Source organism: Parus major, chromosome Z, assembly GCF_001522545.3.
Source record: "Parus major isolate Abel chromosome Z, Parus_major1.1, whole genome shotgun sequence".
Classification (NCBI taxonomy): domain Eukaryota; kingdom Metazoa; phylum Chordata; class Aves; order Passeriformes; family Paridae; genus Parus; species Parus major.
Window position 1 is genome coordinate 30,542,589 of NC_031799.1, and position 26,622 is coordinate 30,569,210.

The following is a 26,622-nucleotide window of genomic DNA, read 5'->3' on the forward strand; positions in this document are numbered from 1 at the left end:
CAACATTTGGTTCAGTCCTGAGCATTCAATAACCTCATGTTCATAGACACTCCTGGATGTGACTCAGATACTGGCAGTTAAACACTCCCAAGGGTCCCCCTAGCACTCAGGAGAACAGATCCAAAGAAACAGAATATCAAGGGAACAGTCCCAAACAAACAGATGCCCATAGGCTGAGGCTCACAAGCAAGATGCTAAGACTATGTTTGCTTTAACCGTTACCCAAGAAACCAGAAGCTGTTTGACAAACAGTTTTACTGTGCGAATTTAGATCTGTAACTAGCATAGAAATTAAGATAAGACTCAAAAAAAACCCCAAATATAGCAAAGATTTTCATGTAGTGACTTAAGGAGTAAAAATCTTTGAGGTGGCACTGCACACATTTAATTTGTTGCTTGTGCATGTGTTTGGATCTGGTGTCAAGTTTTATGTTATTTTTCAATTATAATTTTTAACCATTTTCCCATATGGGAAAATACACAAAAAATACCACTGGGCTTGAAAAAAAATAATAATTGTCTGTCCACTTCTTCTCAAAAATCTTGTTAATGGGAAAGCAGGCAGGCCTTAACCAGGAGTGTTCCCCTTCCTGTAAGACTGCAAAGTTGCAAGTCAGGGTCTTTTCATTCTCTCCTTCTTGCTGTGTTCATACTGGTGTTCTAGGACACCGTACTGTGTATCTTGAGCATGGCATTGCAGCCTTGGCTGTGGCACTGGCAGTCTCAGGCAGCTGCCATTCTCTTTCCAGCTATTTGCATCAGTGCCACCATACAGCTAGCACCAAAGTCGTGCAGGGTTGCTGCAGGCTCCATCAGCCGCATGCTTTGCAGTGGGCTGAAGAGCACCTGGAGAAGTGGGGCATTTTTTTATCAGAGAGGGGAGGTACAACTGAACTTAATTGTCTCTGGATAATTCAGGAAAGTTTTCTGGTTTGGAGCTTTAAACATGGAACCTGAAGGCCTTAATAAAGTCTTCAAATCATGGGCAAATGGCAACATTCAATGCAACCCCAGTAGGAGAAATCATTTCAATTTCCTACATTTTCATGCCTGACAATTTGTTTTGGAAAGACACACACACAAAGAAGTGCCTCCCACAAAAAAAAAAAATAGTATATTTAATAAACAAATGGTCTTTGTGTTAACAAACCAGTAGAGAAAAATAAAAAAAAAATAAAATTCTATTTTTCACACTGCTGGTTTCAGCTGGATAAAGCTTATGGTCTAGAAACTGAAGAATACTTTTATCTAAGTATATGGAGAGCTGTGTTGCTTCACTGTGGGACAAAATTTGATGATTTTTATATAATCCAGTTTTTACAATATTATCCCACCAGTCTTTTGGCCATATTTATGTTTCTTGTTAACTGTTGGTACTGGTTTATGGAATCCTCGTGGTCTGAGGAGAAAACTGTCTATTTACCAGGACAATAACTGAATGAAGCATCCCATAGATACATCAAATTCACATTCATGAAAAATATAATTCTTTTGTAGAACTGAAAGATTTTGACTTGAGATAAAGATTTCTGTTTTCAGGAGGAATTTTGGGAAGATTAGATCATACTGTCTTTATTCAACAAAAATGTAATCATGAAGACAGTTCAGAAATCAAAGACTGACTGTCACAAATCAGTAACATTAAAACAAAACAGAGGGGTCCTGACCTTCTGCTGTTGTGCTTAATCTTACATCACAGGAGACGCAGTTCAGACTGATGCCTTTTTCTGGTCCCTAAAATCATGAGCCAGATACAATTAGGTGATAAAAATGAAGTTACCTTTTATGAAGGGTCCCCTCAGATGCACAACATGCTGAAATACAGGCTGAAAATATGCCAAAGATGCACCGGTGACATAGAGCAAGTACAGTTTTATAAATTTAGCAAATTAGCATATTTGACAAGAATTCCCAATTAGAATAATGGGTATTGAGGTTCTACCCTCTTCTGTAGCCCCCCTTCTTTGCTAATTGTTTATGGGAGAGTGTCTTGACCTTAGTTCTCAGAAGATAGGATAAGCGCCTAGGAATGAGGTTTGTCTTTCTGTCAAATGGGATAGGAAACTACTAGTATGAATCTATACAGTTACACATCAGGTACCGAGCTACAAATATAAGTGAAGAATATATAAAAGCAAAAATCCATTTGGCATCAAGATCATCTGTATAATTACTAGGTCTCATTGAATATGATGATGAAAACAAAATGTAAAATTTTAATTGTGCTGATTACCTGATTATATCTCCTTTTGTTCTTTTTCTCCTCCCTTTTCAGTGTAAACCAAGCCCAAAAATGTGCAAACAAATATCTTAAATCTAATCTAGGTGTACACAGAACTCTGTAAGTTGTCCCATGCAATCAGGCCACAAGGTTTAAGGTTTGTTTTTAAGATATTACCAATTATGACTCTTAGAGACAGAAAAGAAAACGTAAGGCCAGGTCTGTAGCATAGCTCATTTTTATTGTTTAAACAGTTTTTGCATAGGAAATATATCCGCTTCCAGTAATTGACTGCAGTATGAGCAGCTGCTAGCAGTATAGGCTGGATATAACAGTAACAATCACATTAAGTCAAGCTTGATTTACACCAGTTTAAAACTTGTGGCAGTTGAGTTCATTTGTAACCTAAAAAAAAAAAAAGTACCAGAAAGAACACTTTATCCTCCAACCAGGCACAATAAAAACCTTTGTTAACACTCAGGCTAAAATCAGGTCTAATGCCAGAGGGCTCTAATTCCAAAATTAAGTAGCTGTACTGTAATGCATCCTACTAGTGAAGGTTCATTACACAAAGACTCTGCACACACCTTCTTTTTAATTAAAATGTAATCTTCAGGATTTATGGCCTACAGTATGGGAAAAAATGCCAAAAGTTTTAAAATGGATCAACCCTGGTATGTAGCTAGCAAGCAATAACTGACTACTTGTCACCTACAGTTGTACTAAATGTATCTAAAGAAACACACAGCCCTACAAAAGTTTTTCTCAGAGAAATATCATTGAGATGGGGTGCCTCTTCCCAGACTACTAAAAGTTCTATATGATATAAGCACAAATTAACAGCTTGATGAAGACATAATCTAATGCAGCTCTTGAGAAGCCTATGCCTGGGATTGAGGAACCCCTCACATTCTACAATGTTGTAGAGATTATTTTTGAAGAAAATGTTATCTGAAACATATTTACAACTGAACTCAACAGAGACTGTGAAATTGAACAGGCACTGCTCATTTGTTTGAGTTTTTTGGTAAACATTTTGCTGGTTTTTGTTTCTTTCTCATTTTGCATCAACTTCTATCAGTCCATGCAACTTCAATGCCCTCAATGAAAAATGCATAATAAGCCATACTTCTTAAAAAACTTCCTTCTGCATATAGAGATACATTTGCCACATCAGTCCCTGTAGCACAGTTTTCAAAATCATTCTGTCAAAAATACAGTAATACAAAGACTGGCTTTAGTGTCACTAGCTCACACTGCTCTCCATTTATTTAGGCCACCTTTTGTTTTACTGTTACGGTATCATGCAATGAAAGTATCAAAGGCTTATTCTAGGATATCATGATGCTAGTGGCACTGAAGCCCTTTTCACAAATTCAACATACATCTGAATTGCAACACACAGATATTTCTAAAGAGTACTAACTAGTGAACCCTTTTATCATAAAAAAAAAAACCAAACAACTACTTACAACCATTGAAGAAAAAATTGCAACAAAAAAAAATGTAAAAAATTGACCGTCTCCAACTTGTCCCCTTTACTATTGACAACGTGACCAACAGAGCTGTGGCATGGAAACAGTACAAAGAGTTGTCATGGCAATAAGTTTGGCTGATGCAAAGGTCATTGTGCAGGGTTAAAGGGCAAAATCAGTGGTCCATGTTATCCTCCAACTGCAGTGCTCCACCACACCCACACAATTTTGAGGAATTAATAAAACTGGGGAACTAGCAGAAAGTGCAAATAAGAAGGAGGCAGTTTTCAGCTCCTTCAGCATGGAGAACATTCAGCTTTGAGCCTTTCCTGTTTAACTTGATTAGCTGGCATGGGATTTAACTCTGTTTTTTTTCTAAAGTTTTCTATAGAAACCCAATAAAAACATCCAGGAGCATACAGCTGGTTAACGTTAACAAAAGACCTTGACAGGATCATGTAAACCATAAGGGATGTCATGCTTGGGGCCTTACTGCCAGCAACACATTAGAGAGTTTTTTTCATTAAAAGTGAAAACTGTACACTGAATATGGGATAACTTTCTGCAGCCTTCATAATCTCACACAGTACATATAATTTAGGTTTAGATACAGAACACACTCCGGTGTCACAGATGTCTTTGTGCAATCTCTTCCATTAAGTCCTTATGAAGCTACAAGTTGCAAATCCAAAATTCTGCTCCCTGAGGACACAGCTGTGTGAGACTTAAGTACTGTTTTAGCTCTCTGCCTATCCTGAATAGCTCTGCAAACCTAATCTTAAATACCATCATGTAACAATCACAAAAACTTTTGCTAAAGGCCATATATACTAATAAAAAAGACAGTGGTGCTTCCAACATTTTGAAATGCTCTGAAAACCAACTTTTCCAATACTAAATACAACAAAATAACCTTCATAAAATATAACTTTTCTCCATTTACATTTTTAAAGGATTAGTAACCTATGCTTTTCAAGCACAGGAATCTGCGAAATAACTCCTAGCATGGACAGATTCTTTTTTTAATACATAAATTAAGAAACTGGAGAGTTTTAACCCAAGTCCAGTTTCTAAACAAAGAATATTCTTGTTTAAAAATGGAAATGTATTTCCATTATAATTGTTAAAAAGTTAGCTTTACAAACAAGGGTATTTTAATTAAAAAAAAAAATTCTTAACAAAACTATACAGTGTACAAATTACTGTCTACAAGGTAGGCGGTTTATTCAGAAGATCATCCTTTCTTCTTGCTACTTGCAGCTTCACAAACTCATTCACATATTTTTAATGGAGCTGCCCACCTGAACATCACCCCACAACTATATTGCTATAATTAATATTTTTGCCATGTCTTTATGTACAGTCTCCTTCACTGCCTTTTTTTTTTATCTTAGTCAAGCCTCAAGCGTTCATGTCACTCCAGGGGAAACACACTTCAGTGGCACAGCCATGAGGCCAGGGCTGCAAAGCAACTTAATAAAGGCAGAACAGTGCACATAGAACGGGGTGGCTCAATTTAGTCAGAATACACTTCCTGGTGAAGGAGGAGGCCAGAGACTGGATTTGAGTTCTCAATCTTATCTTAATCTTTTGACTGCTGAGTTCAAAAAAAAAAAAACAACAACCCACAAAGCCAACCTAAAACCAAACATACAATAAGTGAAAAGTTCATTATCTTCCAAGCAGGCTTTTCTATTAGAGAGGCAGGTGACAAAAAACCCACAGTTGCTGAATAACCTAGTTTGAAGTAGGAGTTTACTTCTTTAAAAGATTGTGTCTTTAAGCTCAGCCTTTTTTTTTTCTTCATACAGAAGGCCAGAGACTTAAAAAAAACAAAACACTCTGTTAAGGGGCATCTATCTTCCTACAAAGGGCAATCACCATTCTGGATATTTCATGTTGAATCCTGAACTTTTTCCAGCTTTGTCCCAATGTGCTATGAAAAGCTTAGAGGGAACACCTTATTCATGGAACTAATCAAGGATATGCTCCCAGCACAGCTCTGCTCCCAAACTGCTCGATATCATGACATGTGTAAAGGACATCACATACTTTGTTTTACCAGGTCAGAGCCTGAGGCACACTGTGCTTGGGTCTAGCAGACTTTGCCATGTGCTTAGCAAACAAATCAATTTACTGCGGGGCTCTGAGAAAGAACCAAAACCCCAATTGTCTTTTTGCACCTCTTTTTGCATCTGTGGGGTTTTGTGGCTTTTTGTTTGTTTCGTTTTTTTGGTTGGTTTTGTTTTTTAGTTTAGTTAAATTTCAAAGGTTTATTTTCCTAAAATTCCCATTTCTGTAGCCATTCAAGCCCTGCCTGCACCCTGTCTCCTCCTGGAGACATGGGGATATGCTGCCAGTTCTGCTCTTAACCACAGCCAGAGCCAGAAGGGACTGATGGTGGTATGCCCCTGACCAGTGCTCATTGGGGTGGCTGCTGCTGGAGCTGAGCCTCTGGGACTACTCCAGGGTAGGAAAACCTCCAAAATGCAGAGACAACTGCAAAGGGATTCATTTTCCCTATCCACCTTACTATATGCTCCTATGCTTTCACCCTAATAGAGGACTGTACTTTAAAGAAAACTTCATCCTGTGTTGAGCCATACATTGCAAATATCTTTTGTGTGTAAGAGGTCACCAGCAACTGGTCTGCAAAATGGTATTTTACTGGAAACACACTTTTGTCACTTTTACTTCCTCCACTGTCTAATTCCTTGTGTAAAGAAACTCCTTCTCCACTACACCTCAGAGGTCTCCATCTGATCTGCTCTATGAGAAGACTGAAAACTTCTGATGTAGCCCAAGCAGGCTGAAAATTGTAATTCAAATTCTGAATTAAAATCCTTGGTGGGACGAGAGGGGAGTGGAACATAAAAAAAAAATTATGTACAGGAAAAAAGTCAAGCAGGATAAGGGGGGAAAATTCTCTGCTTGAGCAGCTCCAGAGTCCACTGGAGACAGTGGAATTATGCCAGCAAAGATTTTGGCCCTGTACTTGCATTTCCTAGACAAAAGTAAATGTCTCTGTCATTCTGAGCTAAAAACATTTTCTAACATGAACACTTCAGGATGCATTATCTTTGCCAGAATGAAGAAGGCTTAATTTCACTGTGGGTCTTGACCTCTTTCTCTGTCTGTCTCTCTTTCTCGTGAAAAAAAAACCTTGAAGGAAAACAATTTCCTCAAGTCAAGTCTGCCTCCAACAGAATTCATTATTTATTTTTTAAATCCAGAAATGATTTCAGCTTGCACCCCAGGTGGGAAGTTAAAAAGAGGGAACCGATTTGAAAGTTTGTCACAGTAGGCAGAACAGTTGCTTTGCAGCCCTCGCCTGGCTAAGGGTGCACTGCTTCACAGCTACACTGTAAAGTGTTAAAAATCCTCCCCCCCACCCCAGAATATATATATATGTATGTATAAAAAAAAAATCCCCTGTCCACCTCTCAGTACAGAAAAGGACCTCATCACACTGCAAAAATAGCAGTACCCACTTTGGTCAATTAAAACAAACAAAAAAAGCATACATTATTTTTTTTTTTTTTTTTTAAATCTGTGTACTTACCTATAATAACCAATACAGCTAAAAGCACTACCTACATAGGCAAAACTTGGTATTGCATAATTCGTATAAATTTGTATCCCCTCCCCCCAATATTAATTGGAAGATGAAAAACATGATAGGTTAATAGAAAAAACACCAAAATACTGAAAATATTGCTGGTCGATTACAATTCTTAAGCGGCAACTATACACAGCCATGATATGCTTTATAAATGTGAGATAAAGGTATAACTGTCTAAAAAATCCATGATGTCACACATTTTTCGCATCTGGAGTACAAAATATTTTGTCATAAAAATGGTAAAGAATTAAAATTATAATAAATGCAGCAAAACAAGTGTAGTGATGTCAAATTTTTTTGTAGTTTTTTTCTTTTTTTTTGTTTTTTTCAATTTTTTAGATTTCAAGGCAAGGCACGTAATGTGGACATTATATCTTCGTGCAAATTAGGATTACTGGAAAGAGTATTTTAAATTTTTAAAGAGACATAGAGGCAAAATGTCTGCCCATGCACATTATATTTCTGTCAATATGTGAAAATTGTTGAACAAGGCTAACTTCTGAAAGCACCATGCAAGTTTACAGCACCCTGTAATTAGACTTACATTAAGAGTGCATTATTTAAATACAACATATCCCCATCCTGGTATTACCAGTTTGTAAACGGTAAGCTTTGCCCTTGTGACATGGATTTGCCTATGTCTTTGTCTCTATGATGTAGATTTTACAGAAACATGTAAACCCTATGGGTTCTTGATGCAACAAGTAACTTTAAATAAATAAATCCTGCCCCTCTGCGAAGGCAGCAGCTAAACCAACGTAAGTGCTGTGTTTCCATTGATTTCTTATTCTCAAGGACGTGATTTGTCTTGACTTAATGCCTTTTAATGCCCTCAAAAACTGAGGGGAAAAGTAAGTTTGTTCAAAGTAATTTTTCATTTTTATTTTTAATCCCCTCAATTTAGAGTCCAAGGGCTGAAGGACTTATAGTGATGACCTCTTAGATATGATTTTTAAATTGCACTTGCCTCTGTAAGTGTTTCTTTAGTGGGGAAAATTTCACTTTTTTCCTTTTCCTTTTTTACTGTTGCATGAGAAGATAACACTTTTACCTGCGTAGAGGCATTTCTTCCATAGAGCCTGTGTGTTCATACTGATTGAAAACTTCAAACTGCATAACACACTAGAAAAAGGCTTAATTAAGGGCCAAAGTTTAATAAATCCATACTGATAACTAAAGGCTACAGAGCTTATTTTTAAAACATTTAGAAATCAGACTGTTGAGAAAATGGCTGGCTCACAGCCCTTGTCCTCCTGCAGCTCTGCTCTTGCTGCCTAGCCTTTGTTTTGTGAGATAACCAGGAATAGTGATCTCATGCGTAAACAATAAGAATACTAAACCAATAGAACTAGCTTATCATGCAAATATTAAGGCATCTAGAAAGTCAGTTAAAATATATTGTCGGAGACAGAACATCTATTTCCCAGCGGACTTCATATAACAAAGGCTACTTAGGAGGAGCTGCATTCTACCCATCAGTGAAATACCATCGACCCTTTGTATATCATTTCAGTTTCAGCCATAAGGGAATTAGTGATTGTAAGAGCTGCAATTGCTGGTCTATTTTTTGTTCTTCTTTCTTCAGGTTCTTTTCTCATACTGTCTTCTTTTCTTTTTTTTTTTTTTTTTTCTTTTTAAATTTTGCCTTTTATTTTGTTTCCCTCAGTTGCTTGTTTCTGCTTGAAGGAAAGGCTCTCCAATTATGTTCAAACCATAATTTGGGACATTTGTCGGCAGGATCGGTGTCCTATTTGATACTTGGAAAGGAACCAAGCTAGCCCAGGTACCAGGACTGTTGAAAAGGGGAAAGAGACAAGGAGGGAGAGAAAGAGAGAGAAAAAAAAACAAAACAAACACACATTAAACATTTATACAATGAATATGAATCAAGGTACATCTAATATTCATTAATAATAGCACTATTTAAGATAAAACTGGAAACAAAACTTGTGAATATAACTTGAGATTCTACTTCCTAGCTTGCTTTGTGAAAGCACAAGTTGTTTGAAAGAAAAATAATTGTGTTGAACTCAGTAGCAAGTTGTATATGACTCCTGAGTTACACTAAGTGGTCTGTTTGCTTATAAACTGCCCCCCACCAATGTCAGATGCAAATACATAGAGCAGACACAACTAAACCATACAAGTTTATGGACACTACATAGAGTAATGGATGTCATTTAAGAGCTAGTGAAATATACCAGAAGGTACAGGTGTTCTTTTTTCAAGAGTGAATATAAAGATTCGGTGGTTCAGCATCCTGTGAGATTTCCTCCCCTCTTACAACACAGCAGTTTATCTTTTCACCATCCCAAGATGGGCCTCTGAGATGCACAGACACCCATAGGAACAGAGAAATTTTTATGTTCAAAAAAAATTCTTTTGAAAAAAAAATTCCCTATGAACATCAGTTTCAGAAACACCAACTAACAGAGGATCCAATCACGTAAACACTTGCTTTCAAGGGTAGCCATGAGTCCAGGACAGCAGCAAGCCATATTTTTTTCAACAAGCCTCTGAGAAAGAAAATATTTTCAAGAACGATCCAATGACTTAGGAACCTCAGTCATCATTTCAAAAGAACTCTCTCACTAAAGAGATGAAGTCCCAATGGCATTCACAGGTTCAGCAGGCACCAACCAGTAGTAGTTGCAAGAAGGATACTCAAAGACAGGTCTCAGCTGCTGGTATTCAGCAGCCCTTTCCTTTTCTGTGGTTCTGATAACCCAGAAGTACAAACGAAATTACCCTAAGCTATATGATTCTGTGACTTCAAAGTAAGCTTTGTCACATTTATTTAGAAGAAAAACAGCATCATTAAGTCAGCATCATTGCCAAAGAGCTAATACCAGCACTGGACATAATAGCATGCAAACACACCATTCCTCTGCATTTCATCATATGTGAGTTTTTCTAGTATTTATCACAACATAAGTGCTTACTTGAAATTACATATTGGGATTAGGCTAACCAGCTTCCTGATAACACATCTGAAGCCCTTCAACATGCATATTGTGGAAGCAAAAAGTTTTCTTCCGTCTGTATATTTTGTCCCATTTCTTACTGCTCTCTTCCTGGATAAGAAGTCATCCTTTTGTGGCATCAGGTATAAAGAGGATAATTGACCATTTTTATCTGTTTCAAATGTTCATGACATAATTACATTTAATTTGGAAGGCTTTTGTGATCATTTCAGTTGCTGAAAAGTGGTCAACTTATTTTGTGAATTCCAGGGGACGTGTTTCTCTAGTCTTTCATATTAAAAAAAATTACAAAACTAGAAACAGCTTCTGTCACTTATTTCTGTTTGAAAATACTTACCTTTCTAAACCTTTAATTTACTATTTTACCTCCTAGCAATTAATTTCAGGTGCTATGTTTTACACACACAAAAAAGTGAAAATAGTTCCTGACCTGCTTGTCTCAATGATAGCCATATTCCCAAAGGAGAATAATTAATCTTATTTCATGAAGAAAATACAATAAGTATTAATATTTTAATGCCTGAAGTACAAATACTATTCATTAAGGCTGATGTTTTTGGGTTTTTTTCTTCAATTGGATATATTCTTGAAGGACACCTAAAAATCTGAAGAGTTTTAACCTTTTCAAAAATTAAAAAAAAATTACTGCTTTCAAAATATGAGATCAGCTAATACATTTCTTTTTTGTTGTTTTAATTCTATTGACTACTACCAAAAAAAATCTACTACCAAAGTAAAATAAAAACCCTTTTGAAATTTAAAAATCACAGTTACACCACAAATCTTGAAGTACTCACAAAGACTTAAACCTTGTTATGCATGAAAGATTTTTCCAAGACGATATAATGAAAAGAATATGTTCCAAAAATAAAAAAATATTCAGTACCAGAATTTCATTTAAGAGTCTTAATTGTTTCAACTTATTCTTCATCTTCCTTCACAATTTGTTTTAAAATGCAATTTTTGTTCCTTCCTCTTTGGATTTCAGTGATGCTAAGAAGTAAATTCTGAAATAACAGACACAAAGCAAATCGCTTCCAAGCACATGGATTTGTAAAAATAAGACTTAGTAATAAAAAAAATAAAAAGTCAAGCAGATTTGTTTGCTTGTCTGACTATATGTTTTCCAATGCACAGTTCTTCACTGTCCTGTTACATGGGATTTACAGTGTTTAGTGGCTTCAAAAAATACAACACTAACTCAAATAAGAATTTTGTTTGAGGTCAACATTCTATCTTAAAAAAAAATTCTGTGGCAAAGGCTAAACATACAGGCTCCAGATTATCTTTCTGAAGATTTACAGTACACTTCAGTGATGGGATAAATACAATTTTAACTTTTGCATTGTTTTAAAATTGCCAACCTTCTAGTAACTACAGTGGGTGAAGAGAAAAAGTCAGTGCTGACTAAAAGCAAATTGCACTTGCAGCAAAATTTTTATCTGCTACTTCAAATACCAGAGATCTTGATTTCTATGGAAACTGCTCAATAAAAATAAGTTGTATCAAGTTCCTAATATGACTGTTGTTGCCATATGACCTATCAGTTTAATATAGGTGTTTATTTAAACCTTTCAAGCCTCCCACCTTGTATTATGACCATGACAAAACTGCAGACTGCAAGAAAATTTGTCAGTACTACTTATGAATCCTGAGGGAGTAACACATCATCCACGTTAACACTCCGTATAGCCCACAGGAGTTTCAAAGCCCCTTGTTCTGCTCAAGCCAAGCCTTCTGCCAGAGATGGTGCTGGGGGCAGCAGAGTGCCTGTGGGACCAGGACAGCCACACAGTGTCTGCCTGCAGGGCTGCAACAGCCACCACTGTCACACCTCCGGAGGTGGCTGAAGTCCTGGCCTGAACACTCACACTGGGCACAGTCTGTCTGCTCTGGCAGCTGGGAGGAACAGCCCATTGCTTCTTTTGCTGCCATTTCCTAAGCCATTCTTTTCAAGGCTTGATGAGTTCTGGCTGTAGTTTAGAAAATAACGTTATACAACAGGTGGATGTAACTCTATCTTGGGCCACCCCAGCCCAGGTACCACCAACACAGTCTTACAGCAGACAAACGAAGAAAACTGAATGAAAGTTATGGAGAAAAACAGCCTTAGTTACCACACAGAGCTCTGAGAACAGCTGTGACACAACTGTGAATTACCAAACACACAACACAGGCTCTGCTAAGCTGCATGCGTCTGTCTGTCCAACCAGCATTCCCATGACCTCCCTTTACATTTATGACAAACTTAGACTTTCATGAGCCACACTCTGTTTTGTGTGCTTTCTCCAGCACTCTAGGATGAAGCCAAGAAAGAGCAACTGCCCAGAAGAGCAAGGTCCCCTGCTAGCCTTTTCCAGCCCTTTCAGAAGGGACCTTTCTGAGTATCACAGAGCTTAGCTTCTGCCATGGAAACCATCCATGGTTTTTCTGCAGAACATCCTGGCAGGAATGACAGCTACTTCTGGCTGCAAGGCAAACTCTGCTTGGGTGCCCACATGAGCAGGAAATGAGCAGGAAACACTTTTTTCTTCACCATACCATCCAGCAGTTGGTGTGAGTCCCAGTTAAAATTCAGCACTTGTTTTCATAAAACCAGAGGCAATACTCTGCCTCTGCCCACTAAGTACCACAGCTAGGGAAGCCAAAATTATTTCCATTGCCTAGGACAGAGACAAGGTGGATGTACTTGCAGAAGTTAATAGGATGCCCCCATGGCTTCTCCTTCAGATAAGAAATCTTTGTATTGTATGAGTGAAATAAAGCAGGTCTACCTCACACTCCAGCTTACTACTCCTGATGAAATCTGTTATCCATTTGCTAACAGAAGTTATAATAAAATGCCTTTCTATTGAAACATGAAGTGAGACCTAAATAAAACTGCTCCAGGCTAATTTTTGAAGAAAATTACGTGAGAAACACCATGACAGTCTGCTGTGAGATTCGGATCCATCTTTGTTGCAGGACCGCCTTCCTGAAACTTACATTTTTAAGTAATTTCACTACTGCTAGCAGTTGTCTCTTCATCATAGCTAGACTATCAGAAATATTATACAGTCATCAGTTCCCTCTCTATCCACAGGAAGTATAATGTATTTATCTGTTCAAATGCAATAAAACAGCAAAGGAAACTTCTGCAAGAATCCTACAGGGTTAACATTCTCCATTACACTTTCCATTACAGTTTCCAGATGTTAATTCAATCAAGATTTCTGCCATGATTTCCTCTTAAAGATAATAATTGCTGTTTCAAGGACCTCTGGTTAAAATATTACTGGAATGGACCACAAGTAGTACTTACATTATATGTATATACGGTCCACTTTGGAGGTTGTAGAGTATAATAATGTTAACCAATTAACTAAATGCAATAAAAAATAAATCTAATCTGACCTGAGTAAGTATGGAGGTCTTTCAAATTCTTATTTTCCACCAGTTACTACCTTCTTTCTTTCACAGTTTCAGAAGTCTGTAAGAATATTTTACCATTCAGAAAGTACATCTAAAGCAGTATTTCCTTCTTGCAGCTTTACCATCATGTACATGAACTCACTAGCCTAGAGAAGGTAGAGAAGATCCTGCAAAGTCAGTCTTTGCACAGAAAAGGGAGAAATACCTTCAATATTGAGTGAAGTAAATAGTAATAGTAAGCCACCAAGCAAGGCTATCTCTGTAGTAAGTGCTTGCCCACACAAACACAGGGATTTTTACCTTTTAAAATTACTTGGCTCATAAGAACTTTGGAAATGCTATTTTCCTGCCCTCAGTGCCCTGGCTAAATTCCCACTTCTGCATTCTGGCAAAAGAATAACCACCCTTCCAGCATCTACTTAATGGGTACTTCTTTTACCATACGGAACTGGCATCTGTAGGTAAACAGCTGCCAAATTTCACCTCCAAGATGAGCACTTGTTTCAAGAGATGTATTAAGCATATATATCACAGGTTAGTTTAGGATGACTTTTACAGTTTAGTAGACACATACCACCCATCTAGCAGACAGAGGAGTTAAAGACCTACTGATTTATGTCCAAGGGAGGGAAAAGGGAAATCTTCTATAAGAATGCTATTTATTCTATTCTCTGCAGGCTTCTTTTTGTGGCAATGTAACACAAAAAGGTGCACAAAGCTTGGGAAGAAGCTACAGAGCCGGTTACTAACAAAGACCCACAACAGAGGGAGAGCCCTGAGAAATGGTGCATGTCCATGCTCTGCTTTGGACCATTCATGTATGAGAATTTGGTGCAGGAACAGGGATAACAGAGGGTTTCAAACATGCAGTTGCACAGAGGGGCCTGTGATCAAGTCAAGCCAAACCATGGAGAGCACATGCTTGGTCACTGGGTTGCCTATAAAAAACTGACTCTCAGCTTTACACACCTGCACTACCTTTTTCTTTTCCCAAATATTACTATTTCCATTTCAAACCATTAGAATTTTTACTTTAGCCCTTTTAAAAAAAATATAACTACAAGTTTATCAAATTAGCATGACTAAATAATAATGCAGATGATCCTAACTGCACCAAACAAACAAATAAACAAACAAAAAACCCCAAGCAAATCAGTTCTACTGATTCAAAAGAAACAATTGGAGGTAAGATGATAAAGCAGAAAGCTGTAGTAACCAAGGGGTTAAAGATACAGTTTACACTTGGGAATTTTCTATAATATGCTCCTCCTTCCTTAGCAGCTGCCAAAAATCATCTGACAGGAAACATAAGATTAAGTTTGTCCCACCTAAGTGAACAAAGAGATCTCAGAACAGGCAACCAGTTCACTGCAGAGCAAGAACTTTTCTAATCCTGCTGGAATCTGCAGCGCTGCTCAGAAATTATAACTAAAGTTGTTTTCTTTATTTTAACATCTTGCTTCTAGATCAACTCATTCATTTTGGCCACACTGCAGTTCTTGTTGCTTCTCCCATAAAGTTTAACTTAAAGCTCCAAACATAATCATGTGGAAAATGGACATTATTGATTCCTATGGTCCATTGTTCCCTCATTCTAAGTCCCTGAAGTTCATGTTCAATCTGGAATTACATCATGTCTGGTTTCTCCTGGTTACCAGACGGCTTGAGACGTGACCACAGCTACAGAAAAAACAAACAGCCTTCTTCACGCTTCGGCTCCCCTATCGATTCAAACATAAACTTTTTTTCTTTCTCTCAAGTATGCTTCAAGTATGGAGCATGGTTAATTTAGAGATTAAGTTCCAAATTAGATTATCTAATGGCATCTTAATGGATTGCTGACCCATTTCCTGTGGGATGGCAGCATGCAAGTCTGGCTTGAATACAACTAATTTCTTAGGAAGTGTTCAGAAGATGTTTGCCTAGATGGGGAGTAAACAATGTTCTGCATACCTTTCTGCATACAGAGTTAGGAAAAACTATTAGAATTAATAATTTAAATTGATAAAGATTAGGAATAATTTTATTTTCTCTCTGTGAATATTTTTACAGCAAGGAAATTTCAGCCCTTTTGTTCTTAAACTGAAACAGTACTTTTATTCCAAACCATTGCCTGGGAGAGGAATGAGGGAGGGACACAGGTCAGAGTGTATGAACTACTGCTCTAATAGGTGTCTGTGTTTGCCCAAATGTGCTTAAACAGACACGCTGCTGGCTGTGCAATTTTAGCTATATGTTTTGTCCTTACCAAACATCTACAAGACATTATGCTACAAGAGCAACATGCACCCATTCTCAATTCCCCTCCAACTTCTTTCACAAATCAGATTATCCCATTTGATTGCCTTATCAGCACTGTTATCATAAAATACACAGTGGTGCTGGGGGGCTGAGGGGGGAGTAATGATGCTTGCAATGCTGAATACCCCACAGCTACAGCTGAGAAAGAAATTCAGCACTCTGAGAACAGAGCTCCCCTCAGCATCTCCAGGCATGAGACAGCTGTTGTACTATGCTGATGTGTCAGGATAACAGAATGAAAGCATGAAATTCTAGCCTAGTCTATTTGCCTGGATACAGTAAAGGTAATGTTGAGCGGTTAACGCAGAATGATTGTTACAAGATTTAATATAAATAAAAATACATTTGTCAATAGCTGAGTTGGAATGTACACTTTGGCAATGAAAAGTTGCTAACAGTCTGTGGAAGACTTGCAAATACTCTGCATGGTCCAGGAGAGACCCGTTATGCCAGCTTTTATGAGTATTTTTACTGGAAATACCATCAATAGTGTAATGAGTGGCTTAGATTTAGGATCAAATGCATGCTATCAGCCTCACACACACCCCCACTTTTTGTCACTCTCACTCATTTCTTAAGTGTACTTTTTGCATACACTCTTGCCCTCACGTAGTGACTGAGACTGTATTTTTCTAAATGAGCCTTATGATTTTCACAGCTTTCCCTCGCCTTCTGTCTCTGAGAAAACAGAACTGCCATTATCAAAAAAATAAGGACTTGAGGTTTTTTAATGGTTTTTAGTATCTTCTTCACATGTACACCAAAAAATTACCTAAATGATCACAGAAGTACTGGAGAACTTATTTTTATTGATGTATTTGAATGGTGTTCAAAGTGCAGCAGACACAATAAAATACATTTACAAATAAATATAAGAAGTCATAAAAAGAGAGAATATGTATCATAAATGTTCAAAATAAGCAATGAAAATAGTCAAACCAACCCAAACAAAAACTGTAGGTGGTTTTAGAATGAGGAGCAGAGTAAAAATTACTACTTCTAAATACTTCACCAAATAATTGGGGTGGCTTTTTTTCGATTTTATTTTGGGATTTTTAGGATGTTCATTGAATGTTTTTTGTAAGTATTTCCTTTAAAGATACTAGAATATTTAACTCAGCCATGCAGAGTATTAATCTACTTTTTGTTATCACTATTCCCTGCAAGTCTTCTGGTTTTGTAGAAAGTGGATGTATCAATGATCTTTTCATTGCTTTTTGGTCCCTTTTATTTTTACTATTACTTGTATTCTTTTTTCTGCAAAGTTCAGCCTTTGCATACAGACCACTACTGCCTTATACCTGAATCTTTAAATGCCGACAGACACATAACTTTCTCAGGAAGCAAAACAAAACAAAACAAAAAGTTGAAATCTATGTATTGTACCTACCATGAGGTGTGGCAGACAACTATTAATGAGACAAAGAACTCAGAAATAACAGAAAGTTTTCATCATTTACTTTCCCCAAACTTCCAAGGTGTGGTTCACCAACAATACTTGATGACAGAGCTTTCAACCTGACCATCTCTGCTACCCGATATCTGTAGAGACAGGGCAGCTAACACTGAGGGACTGCCAACTTTTTCACCTGTCTGAGGTCAATAATACTTCTGAAAAATCAGTATGCTTAACCCCAAAAGCCCCAAATGGTGAAATTGAGCACAATCAAAATGGGCTCTGAAGATCCAAGGAAATCACATAATCAAGTATTTTTCAAACCATTTGGAGCTGCAGAAACTTGTTTGGACTGGGATATATATCTTTACCAACATGTAACAATTACTTTTGCAACATATTCTCTTTTTTTTAACATTAATTTTAGTGTTAGAAAGGAGTGCAGGGATAATTTCTCAAGTCCTCATTTCTGTGGGATTTGAAGAATGTCATATTTCAAAACCCAACAACTAAGAGCCATCTGCCTAGTCAGAACTGTTTGCTTCCTTGTCCTTCAAGGCTGCACATAACCCAAGAGCAAGTGGCATAGCCTAGGCCTCTAATGAAACACCCATGGCAGAATCTGTGCTTTTCTGGCAGTGCTTGTGTGTGTTGGTAGGGCCACGGTGGCAGGCATCATTCTGGGAATGATCTGCAAATTGGTGTGGCCTCTAACAGTGAATGGATCATGGAGCATGCTTTTATTCACCATCACAGTTTTCCTGATCATCACATGGAAATTTTTTCCCCCACTTTTCCCTTCTTTTCACAATTTATGCCCAAGGTGATGTATGATAGTACATCATCAAAAAAGAGAATTCAGCAAACACTAGGACAGTGCTCCAATCAGTATAACTGGCATTGCTTTAAAGGGGGCTCGAGTGACAACTGATTAAAATCATGTGAGAAGGATGTTCCTAGATAAGTTGTTGTGATACAATTTTCTAACACCTGTCAATGACCTGAAAGCTTTGCAGAGAGAGAATAAATCACACACACACACCCCCACCCCCGTGCTATAAAAGCTCAGTTTGGTTTCACTACTGGCAGCACAGAGAAAACTCTGGCAATTACTGCATGATGGGGATTTGTAATGTGAATCACAGCCCTTGAGGAGATGAAGTGAATCCATTAGTTAATTTTCCATTGTACTATTTAATATATAAGGAAAGAAATAATGAAGTCTTATTTTACCACCACAATTCTTCCAGATTTAAAACATTATTTCAGAAAAATTGAAAAAAAATAATAAAAAAATTAAACTTCGGATTTATAAACAGCACCAATTTTCAAGTTCAGTAATTTCCCTTTCAAGTTGATTCTCAAAAGTCAAAAAATTTCTAGCAATCCATAGTACCATCAGTACAATGCATCAAAAAGCATTTTGTACATAATACATATGAATTACACTTACACACATATATTTACACTAACTATTCACAGGTACATGTATTTTCATGTACACATAAATTTCAAAAAAATTCTAAATTATTTCATGAGTGGGTGTCTAATACTTCATCTGACAGGCTCCCAACCTACAAGCTTTACATGTACAACCCTCATTAAGTGTTGAGTTCTGCAGATAATCCTGTAGATGAAAAAGGTGAAAACTGATGTAGCAAAATTATGTTATTTTGTTTATACACCTATTTAGATAAGCACACACCTTCTGCTGTTACCATAATTCACTATATACCAAGAGATGTAAAATGCAATAAATTAATAATATATCAAAGGCTAATGGAGTTTATTGTTTGGTTTATTTGGTGAATTTATTTGGGGCTCATAGAAAAAGAAACTCATTTTTTGTAAATCATTCCTAATTATTCTGTTATTTAGTTGAAAAAAAAAATTGTTTATATCTTACCTTCAGGCATATGTTAGTGACCTAAAACTACACCAGCTGATTGGTCAGAAATGTCTCTATGAATAACGTAGTTATTCTTTACCCAAAAACAACCACCACCTCAGTCATTAATTATTATACTCATCTATACCTTTAACAGCACCATTTTCTTTCTGTTAACCTCTAAGGTCCCAAAAACATGAGTGCAAATAACATTTTTAAAGCCTAAAATCAGCATTTCCTTCAACTTGCAAACCATTTGCATAGGACAGCATAATGTTATATCAGGTGTTACATTGAGGGATGGTCTAAAGTCAGCTTACATGAAATATAACCTGAATGCATTTAGGAGAAATGTTACACACATATTTTGATCATAATGCTGTCATATAAACCTCTGGAGGCCCGCTAAAACAGATATTGTCTCTCTATGCAACTTTTTTTAGAGGTGGTGTAGGGGTGGAAATAATTAAAATGTTACCTTTGCCAAGTTATTCCCAATGTATCCTCACTGGCACTGGGGTATAAATGCCTGCCGTTTTGATTCATGGTCCAGTCACAAATTCTCAGCTGTCAATTGAAACCTAGCAGTCAGATATGGATCGAGCACACTACAGTTTTTAGTATTTAAATGAATACATGCAAACTACTACTGTACATGGCAAAAGTCTTACTTTCCCAAGAAGTAACTTTCAAAAATAAAGCAAAATAACTTATTCTGAGAAATAAATGCCTATAGACTTGTTTAATATAACGCTACTTTAATATGATCCTCTATTAATAAAGCATAAAAGAGTAACTAGTGCATAGCACAGAGCAATTAGCCATTATTAGATCAAACTGAGCTGGAATAAAAGGAAATGTTAATAATCAATAGTGCGATACTTTAAGAAAGGAAATAATTATGCTGGTTTTTTAAGCAATGCTCTATAGAATGTGTATTGAGTAAGGTAAGATATAATAAATATCATCTAGCATGCTTTTTGTGAATCATGGAAGACATGCAATTTATAGAAAATTTTCCAAAATTAAACAAACTCTATGTTGGTATCTTGCTATTTAAGAAGAGTAAAGGTATTTTATAACTGAAGTTTATTAATCTAGTGTTACTGAAAATGGTGTTACCTAGCAAGAGGTGATAAAATAAAATCTAATCTTGTTCAGACTCAGAATAGTAGGATTTAAAATACTTTACTGCATTTTAATATAATGAGGAATGTACTAAATATTAGCTGAAACAAATTCTTCCCAGATCCTCAAATTGTCAATTCTGCCTTCACAGATTGTTCGAGCAACCCTCAGCAGCTCTGTTTATTTAACAGCTGCCTGATAGTGTTAGCAGATTTATTGAAAATATATGCTGCTTATTTTTAAGCTTAAGAAAAGTGAGCTTATCTGGCTTCTGAATAAAATATACATTTTATCCTCTGTATAGTCATGTTTATATAAATTGCTGTACTATTATATATGATTAAACACTTAATTGAAGATAATGTTGCTGAGTTTAATTGCATTCAATGCATTTTAGTTTTCTCTATCCATGTTCACATTCTTGAGATAGCACAGGCTACAGCAAACAAACTACAATAAACTGTTTTCACAGAAGCACAATTTATTGCAGTCTTTTCCTGAAAAATACAAATGTTGAGGACAAGACAATATTGCAAACCTGACCCTGTCTGGATGTTAGACTAATAAGCTTCCTGCTGTTAAGGTCTGAGAAATGGAAATGTTAGTCTTTGATGTTTTCATAAGGATTGTTTCTTGTTTGTTATCTAAAGAACTCCAAGGGACCTTCTAAAGGCCATTAAAAGCATGACTAAACCACATGAAATTAACCAGAAAAGGAAACATACAGTTAAAAAGTGTGCTAGAGGTAACTGTGAATAATATACCAAACATGTTTAAAGAAATGGGTAAGTAAACATTTGATTTAGTCACTAAACAAAACAGGATCCTAAGCCTGACTTTAATAATGAAAACATATAGATAGAATATGTCAGCCCAGTTACTCAATGTACAGTAGACATATTTCTGCTATTATCTTAAGGATGTCATCATCTTTACTACAAATGCGTATTTTAAAGATTCATAACTTAGCTATAAAAACTCACTTGCATCTGAAACAAAAGACTGAAAGGTTAAACCCTCCCACCCATTCCACCCTTTTACTTCTTCACAAAATATAAAATCTATGAATAAAAGCCCTTTGGCTGATTAGAACCATTAAAAATATACTAAAATCACAAGCTTAGTGTTACCAAATTATTATATTCACTTAGGTCTAACTCAGAAATCTGGCAAGCACTTAGCTTGCTATACAGAACCTAATTGCATTTGCCATTTGGGGAAAATAATAAGAGACTGATATATTGCATTTTAGTAAATTAGCTTCTGCACTAAATCACTGTATTCTTCCCACAGTCTGTATGAAAACCTTCTCCACACACAGTTAATGTGTTAAATTTATCATTAAGAAGGCACCACAAAGCTTTTGCAATATATTTCATAAAAGTTAGTAATGACATGCTTCTTATTACATACAGTCATGTGTATCTCAATTCACATACAACACCAAGGGGAGGTGTGGGTTTGCATGACAACTGGCTCTGTGACAAGCCCAGGTCTGTATATAGTTGTACTGAAATACACCTTCCCAATGTTAAAAACTGCTGCTCCACACTCCTCAGTAGGCTCACATAGCTGTCCCATTGTCTTTAAGAATTAACCTGCCTAGAATTTTTATTTTTTAAAAATCACTCTCATGTAAAACTTCCTCTCCCAGGTCACTCTTATTGAAAGATCTCTGCAGACCTGAGATTTAGAAATATCACTTGCAAAATCTGCATCTGCATCCTGTGCCTGTGTTGAGTGCTTTCTGGGTAAAAATACTGCCGGATTTAATAGAACTCTGTAAGCCTGGTCTCCATTAGATGGAAAAAGTCTGTTCACAGAAGCAGTGGGAGGCTGCCTTTGGAGGATGTCCAGACAGCCCAGCAGGGAAAGCCTGGGTGCACAGACCTGACATGAGTACCAAGCTTTGGAAGGACATAAGGCACTTAATTGCAGTATTTCAAGTGTTTTATGTTGTCTGGAGCCATTGTGAAAGCTTTCTGTCTAGTTATTCTCCTCAGAGTAACCCAGGTACCTCTAAAATCATGCCACAGTGTTAGCTGGAGATGAGAAGGCACAGTAACTCTTACCCACTCTAAGCCATCTAAAGGTTTCTCTGTAGGATATGTGAAGAGTCAGGAAAAACTTGAGAAAATTTACACTCCTCAGTAGAGGTACGTAAAAATGGTCCTCAAGATATATCTAATAACTGCTGAAAACATTACTAATTTTATCAAATGTCTATTATGAATGAAAAATAAATTACCTGACTTGACATATGACATGGTTAAAAGTCTTTCCTAGAAGGCTGTTGAACAGACTCGACCTTCAGTCCACAGTTCTGTGGTTTTTTAGCAAGGCAAGCCACAGGAACCTCACTAATATACATCTTGCATCCTCAAAACATTATCAAGGATTTTCTTGTTTATCTCTCATTTAACCACAAAAAAAAAGAGGATGAGTCTATATTATGAGGTGGAAAAGTTTGCCCAGCCTTGCAGGAGATGAGGAATCCTCATAGGTAGCCCAGCCATTTTCCTAGTCCTGGATCCTAGGCTCTGCCCTTACGCCTGTGGTACATCCCTGCTGCTGCGCTCATGACGCAGCAGAAGCACAAAGCCAGCTCCATACATTTCTCCTGGGAGGCAGTGCAACTCCCTCACTCACCTCAGATGTTTTATAGGAAGGGGACTCAAGCCTGGACACAGGCCTGGAGATTTACAAAGCAGTAGACTAAGCGCTTCTGTTTTGTAAAATGCCAGGAAATTGACTTTGTTTTGCACTTTCCAGAACTGTGAGACATACTCATGTGAAGTTCTACTCAAGTGCTAGATTTTACTATAGCTGTCTTCACAGTTTAAGCAGCACCTTGCAAGCACAGCCATCCTACAGTGTTTTAAGTATGCAAATCACACATACGTTAAAAACCTACATCTCGATCTTTAATGGTAGTGTGAATCATTTTTAAGAGATAGTATTTAAGCACATTTTGTAATCTTGTATCTAAAGACTGGCTAAGAATGGCTAAGACTAACATCCAATTCTAGCTTCAGTGGTAGCTAGTGAAAGAAGAATTGTATTTTGTAACGTTTACTAGGAGACCGCTATGGCTCCTCTTAGTTGAGAAAAGCCCATAAAACTTAACATTTGCATATTGTCATTGTTCTGACTGAAACTTCCTTTAAATGTGTTTCCTTTCCAGAAAGCATATGTGAAAGGTGACCTCTTAGCCATTTACATACCTCCCTGGCAATCATGTGACCCAGTTTTACGTCAAACTGTCAATTATGATAAGGGACACAATAAGAACAGGCTAAGTGTTGATAACCTGTTTCCTGACTTTACTGACAAGTTCTCTTTAGGAGTCCGCCTGTGTTCTTCTTTCAGCTTGCTGCTGAATGCAAAAGTAACATCCACCCAAAACATTTTGTAAACAAATACTCTGTGTTCAGTGGGCATGTAAGTTCACAATTTCCATGATTAATAGTATGAAGAGAACTACATTTTGAACCGTGCAGCTCAGTAACTGAAGGATGCACCTGGTAAGAATGGCTTTCTACTGAAGAGACAGGGAAGCTGTTTGTAGGAAATAAAAAGCTATCTACAGTTTTCTAATAATTTTGGAGATCTTTTTCTTATGTACATTGAAAAGGTCTCGCTTTATAATTTTAAAATCTGTGTGAAAATCATGAATGCAACATACCATACCCAGAAAGTGCAAGGTTTAGTGAAAACCATGCCACTGGGTTTATCAGAGCAAAGATTGGAAGAGTTCATTAACTCCTCAGCAATTGGGCCAGCATTAGTTAGCACAATGACAGGAAAGTTCTAGAGATAATTGCTAGGAACCTTCATAGCTATTCCATTTATTTATGTTTTCTAAGTAAAAATAGAATCATCCATACAAGGCCCAGAGGTGCACTAAAATTAAATGGTGAAGAACAAAATCCTTGCAGTTATTTCATTCACTCCAACAGAAACCTTATATTTTTGTGATATCATTCATCTGCACTTGCAATAAATACAAGTGTTTCTGTTTTCATCCATCCATCCATCCATCCATCCATCCATCCATCCATCCATCCATCCATCCATCCATCTATCTTTTTAAACTGTTTACACAGGCAAAGTATATGACTAGTATTTCTGGCAACTTTCTAGCATTATTGCCAGAAACCACATAACCTGTCTCTAAGTGTTTATCATTTCAATACCACAATAAATCCATGAGGAGAACCATGGCACGAGGAGGCTAAAGAAATGTCATCATATAAACATGAGAATCCTGATCATTAAGACTTTGTTACTGAACTAATGATCTTGCCACTAAAATGACTTTAACTAGACTCTGGCAAGGAATTGTGTCCACTTATATAAATTTGAATTTGACTGGCTTTCCTCAGTTCATTGGTTTGTTGCTTTTTTCCCTCTAGTCTTGGCTTAGAAACCACAAATCTTCAATAAATGCAAATTAAGGGGGGGAGGGGCAGTTGAAGGTGCACTGATATAACTGCAAACTATCTAACTTTTATTTTGTTTAATTTAGTTAGGAAGTTTCTCAGATAAAGAACAGTGAGCAGTAGATTTGGCTTCAGAAAATACTTCCACCAATGGCCACTGCTGAAATAAGAAAAACTTTCTCATTCAGGTACTAGCTCTAACCATGTCCCTCTCCCATAGTTTTCCTCCTGATAATTACATTATCAACACTTGACAACCCTTAGAAGCTGATGATGAATAAAAAAAAGAAAAACAAGTGGTCACTAGTAATTTCTAATAGACAGAGGAGGTCTGATACTATTTTTTTTACAAAAAAATGCCAAAATACATATGACTCTCCAAATGCCACTGAAGCAAGATGTATTGTTTTAGCTATTCATGCCACAGCATGAATATGGCATTTCAAGGCAAATAATGGGAAGATCCACCAGCTAGTGCATCAAAAGTGGATATGGACTGCATAGTCCATAGTATAATTCCCCATTAGGATCTGGTCTTTATCTATCAATCTCACAGGCTAAGTAATGCATATAACATTACAATTTCACAGTATCCAGACCAGTAAAAGCCAACAAATTCTCCCACTGGCCCTATTATGCATTGTCTTTCAAAGTTTTATTCAGTGCTTCCCATGTACATGTGAGTATTTCAGGTGCACTCTTCTATACATTATTCACTGGAATCTTCTAGCAAGCTATCACTTTGTCAGGGCTCCATGTGAGAGTATGTTGCAAAATACATGTGTAACTTTTAAATTTATAGCAGTTACTGTAACTTAAATGGGCTACATAATGGTTCTTTTTAACAGCAACAAAAAGTACTTAAGGGTACATGCCAATATTTCTCATAACCAGAGAGAATAAATCTTCATAAAGACTCCTCCAATGAAGTAAAAAAGGTATCAGTGACAATATTTATTCTTGAGGGGTCACTGTGCATTACAGGATGTGGGGGAATGTTTAAAAGACCTCTCTGGAACTAAAACCACTGGCTTTCTAATTGAAAATTTCTTTCCACTAATACAAAATGATTAATTGCCTTATTTCACGTACCCCTTGATTTTTCTTTTCATTCATCATGGGTTGCTTTAAAGCAAATGCATTTAAAATCTGCCACAAGAAGAGTGCTCTATTTTAAATTGTTGTAAAGTAATGAAAGGACATAGTAAATCAATCCCATTTCTGCCTTACCAAAGGATAACCTTTGCTCTACTAAAATTGTTTAGACAATCTCAGTGTTCTACCTTACTGAGTAATATGCATCTGTGTATGTGTGTACATATACATACATATACATATATACAGTCTGTAATCGCCGTATGTCATCTTCAGAATGAAGGTAACTAGTTCATTAGAAACACACCTATATGTGTTCATTTTTACCCATCTGAAAAAAATTTCTACTTTAGGAATTCTGTTCGTTCAGATGGTTTCAGCTGTACATAGTACTCCTTAATTGTCTGCATATGTGTAGGCATTCATACACACAAACACACACAAGCACACTCAGGCAAACCCAGATGTGTCCATTGCATATGATAGAAGGGAATAGTGAGCTAAGAGCAAGGACAATAAAACAGTGATATTTTTAAATATACCACTTGGCTCAGTGGTCACCAATTGATGCTCTTGGATTAATATAATGAGACTATGAAGCAATACACTTTAGAGAGGAGAACATTGGTTTTGCACAGTGGCATTAAATCATTTTTCTG

General features: G+C 36.8%; 1 protein-coding gene across 8 annotated transcripts in view; it reads right to left on the minus strand.

Annotated features, from left to right (window-relative positions):
* Positions 1-2,443: 2,443 nt before the first annotated feature.
* Positions 2,444-26,622, minus strand: part of NFIB (nuclear factor I B) — a 170,654-nt gene continuing 146,475 nt past the window's right edge. For 4 of the 8 annotated variants that reach the window (XM_015653313.1, XM_015653307.1, XM_015653306.1 and 1 more), the window contains 2 exons: positions 19,777-19,865; positions 2,444-9,110 (listed from right to left, as the gene is read on the minus strand). In XM_015653313.1, the coding sequence (XP_015508799.1) occupies positions 8,981-9,110; positions 19,777-19,865 (219 nt within the window). In that variant the 3' untranslated portion in view covers positions 2,444-8,980. The remainder of the gene's footprint in view (positions 9,111-19,776; positions 19,866-26,622) is intronic. The other 4 variants (XM_015653316.1, XM_015653312.1, XM_015653311.1 and 1 more) reach the window with 1 other exon arrangement.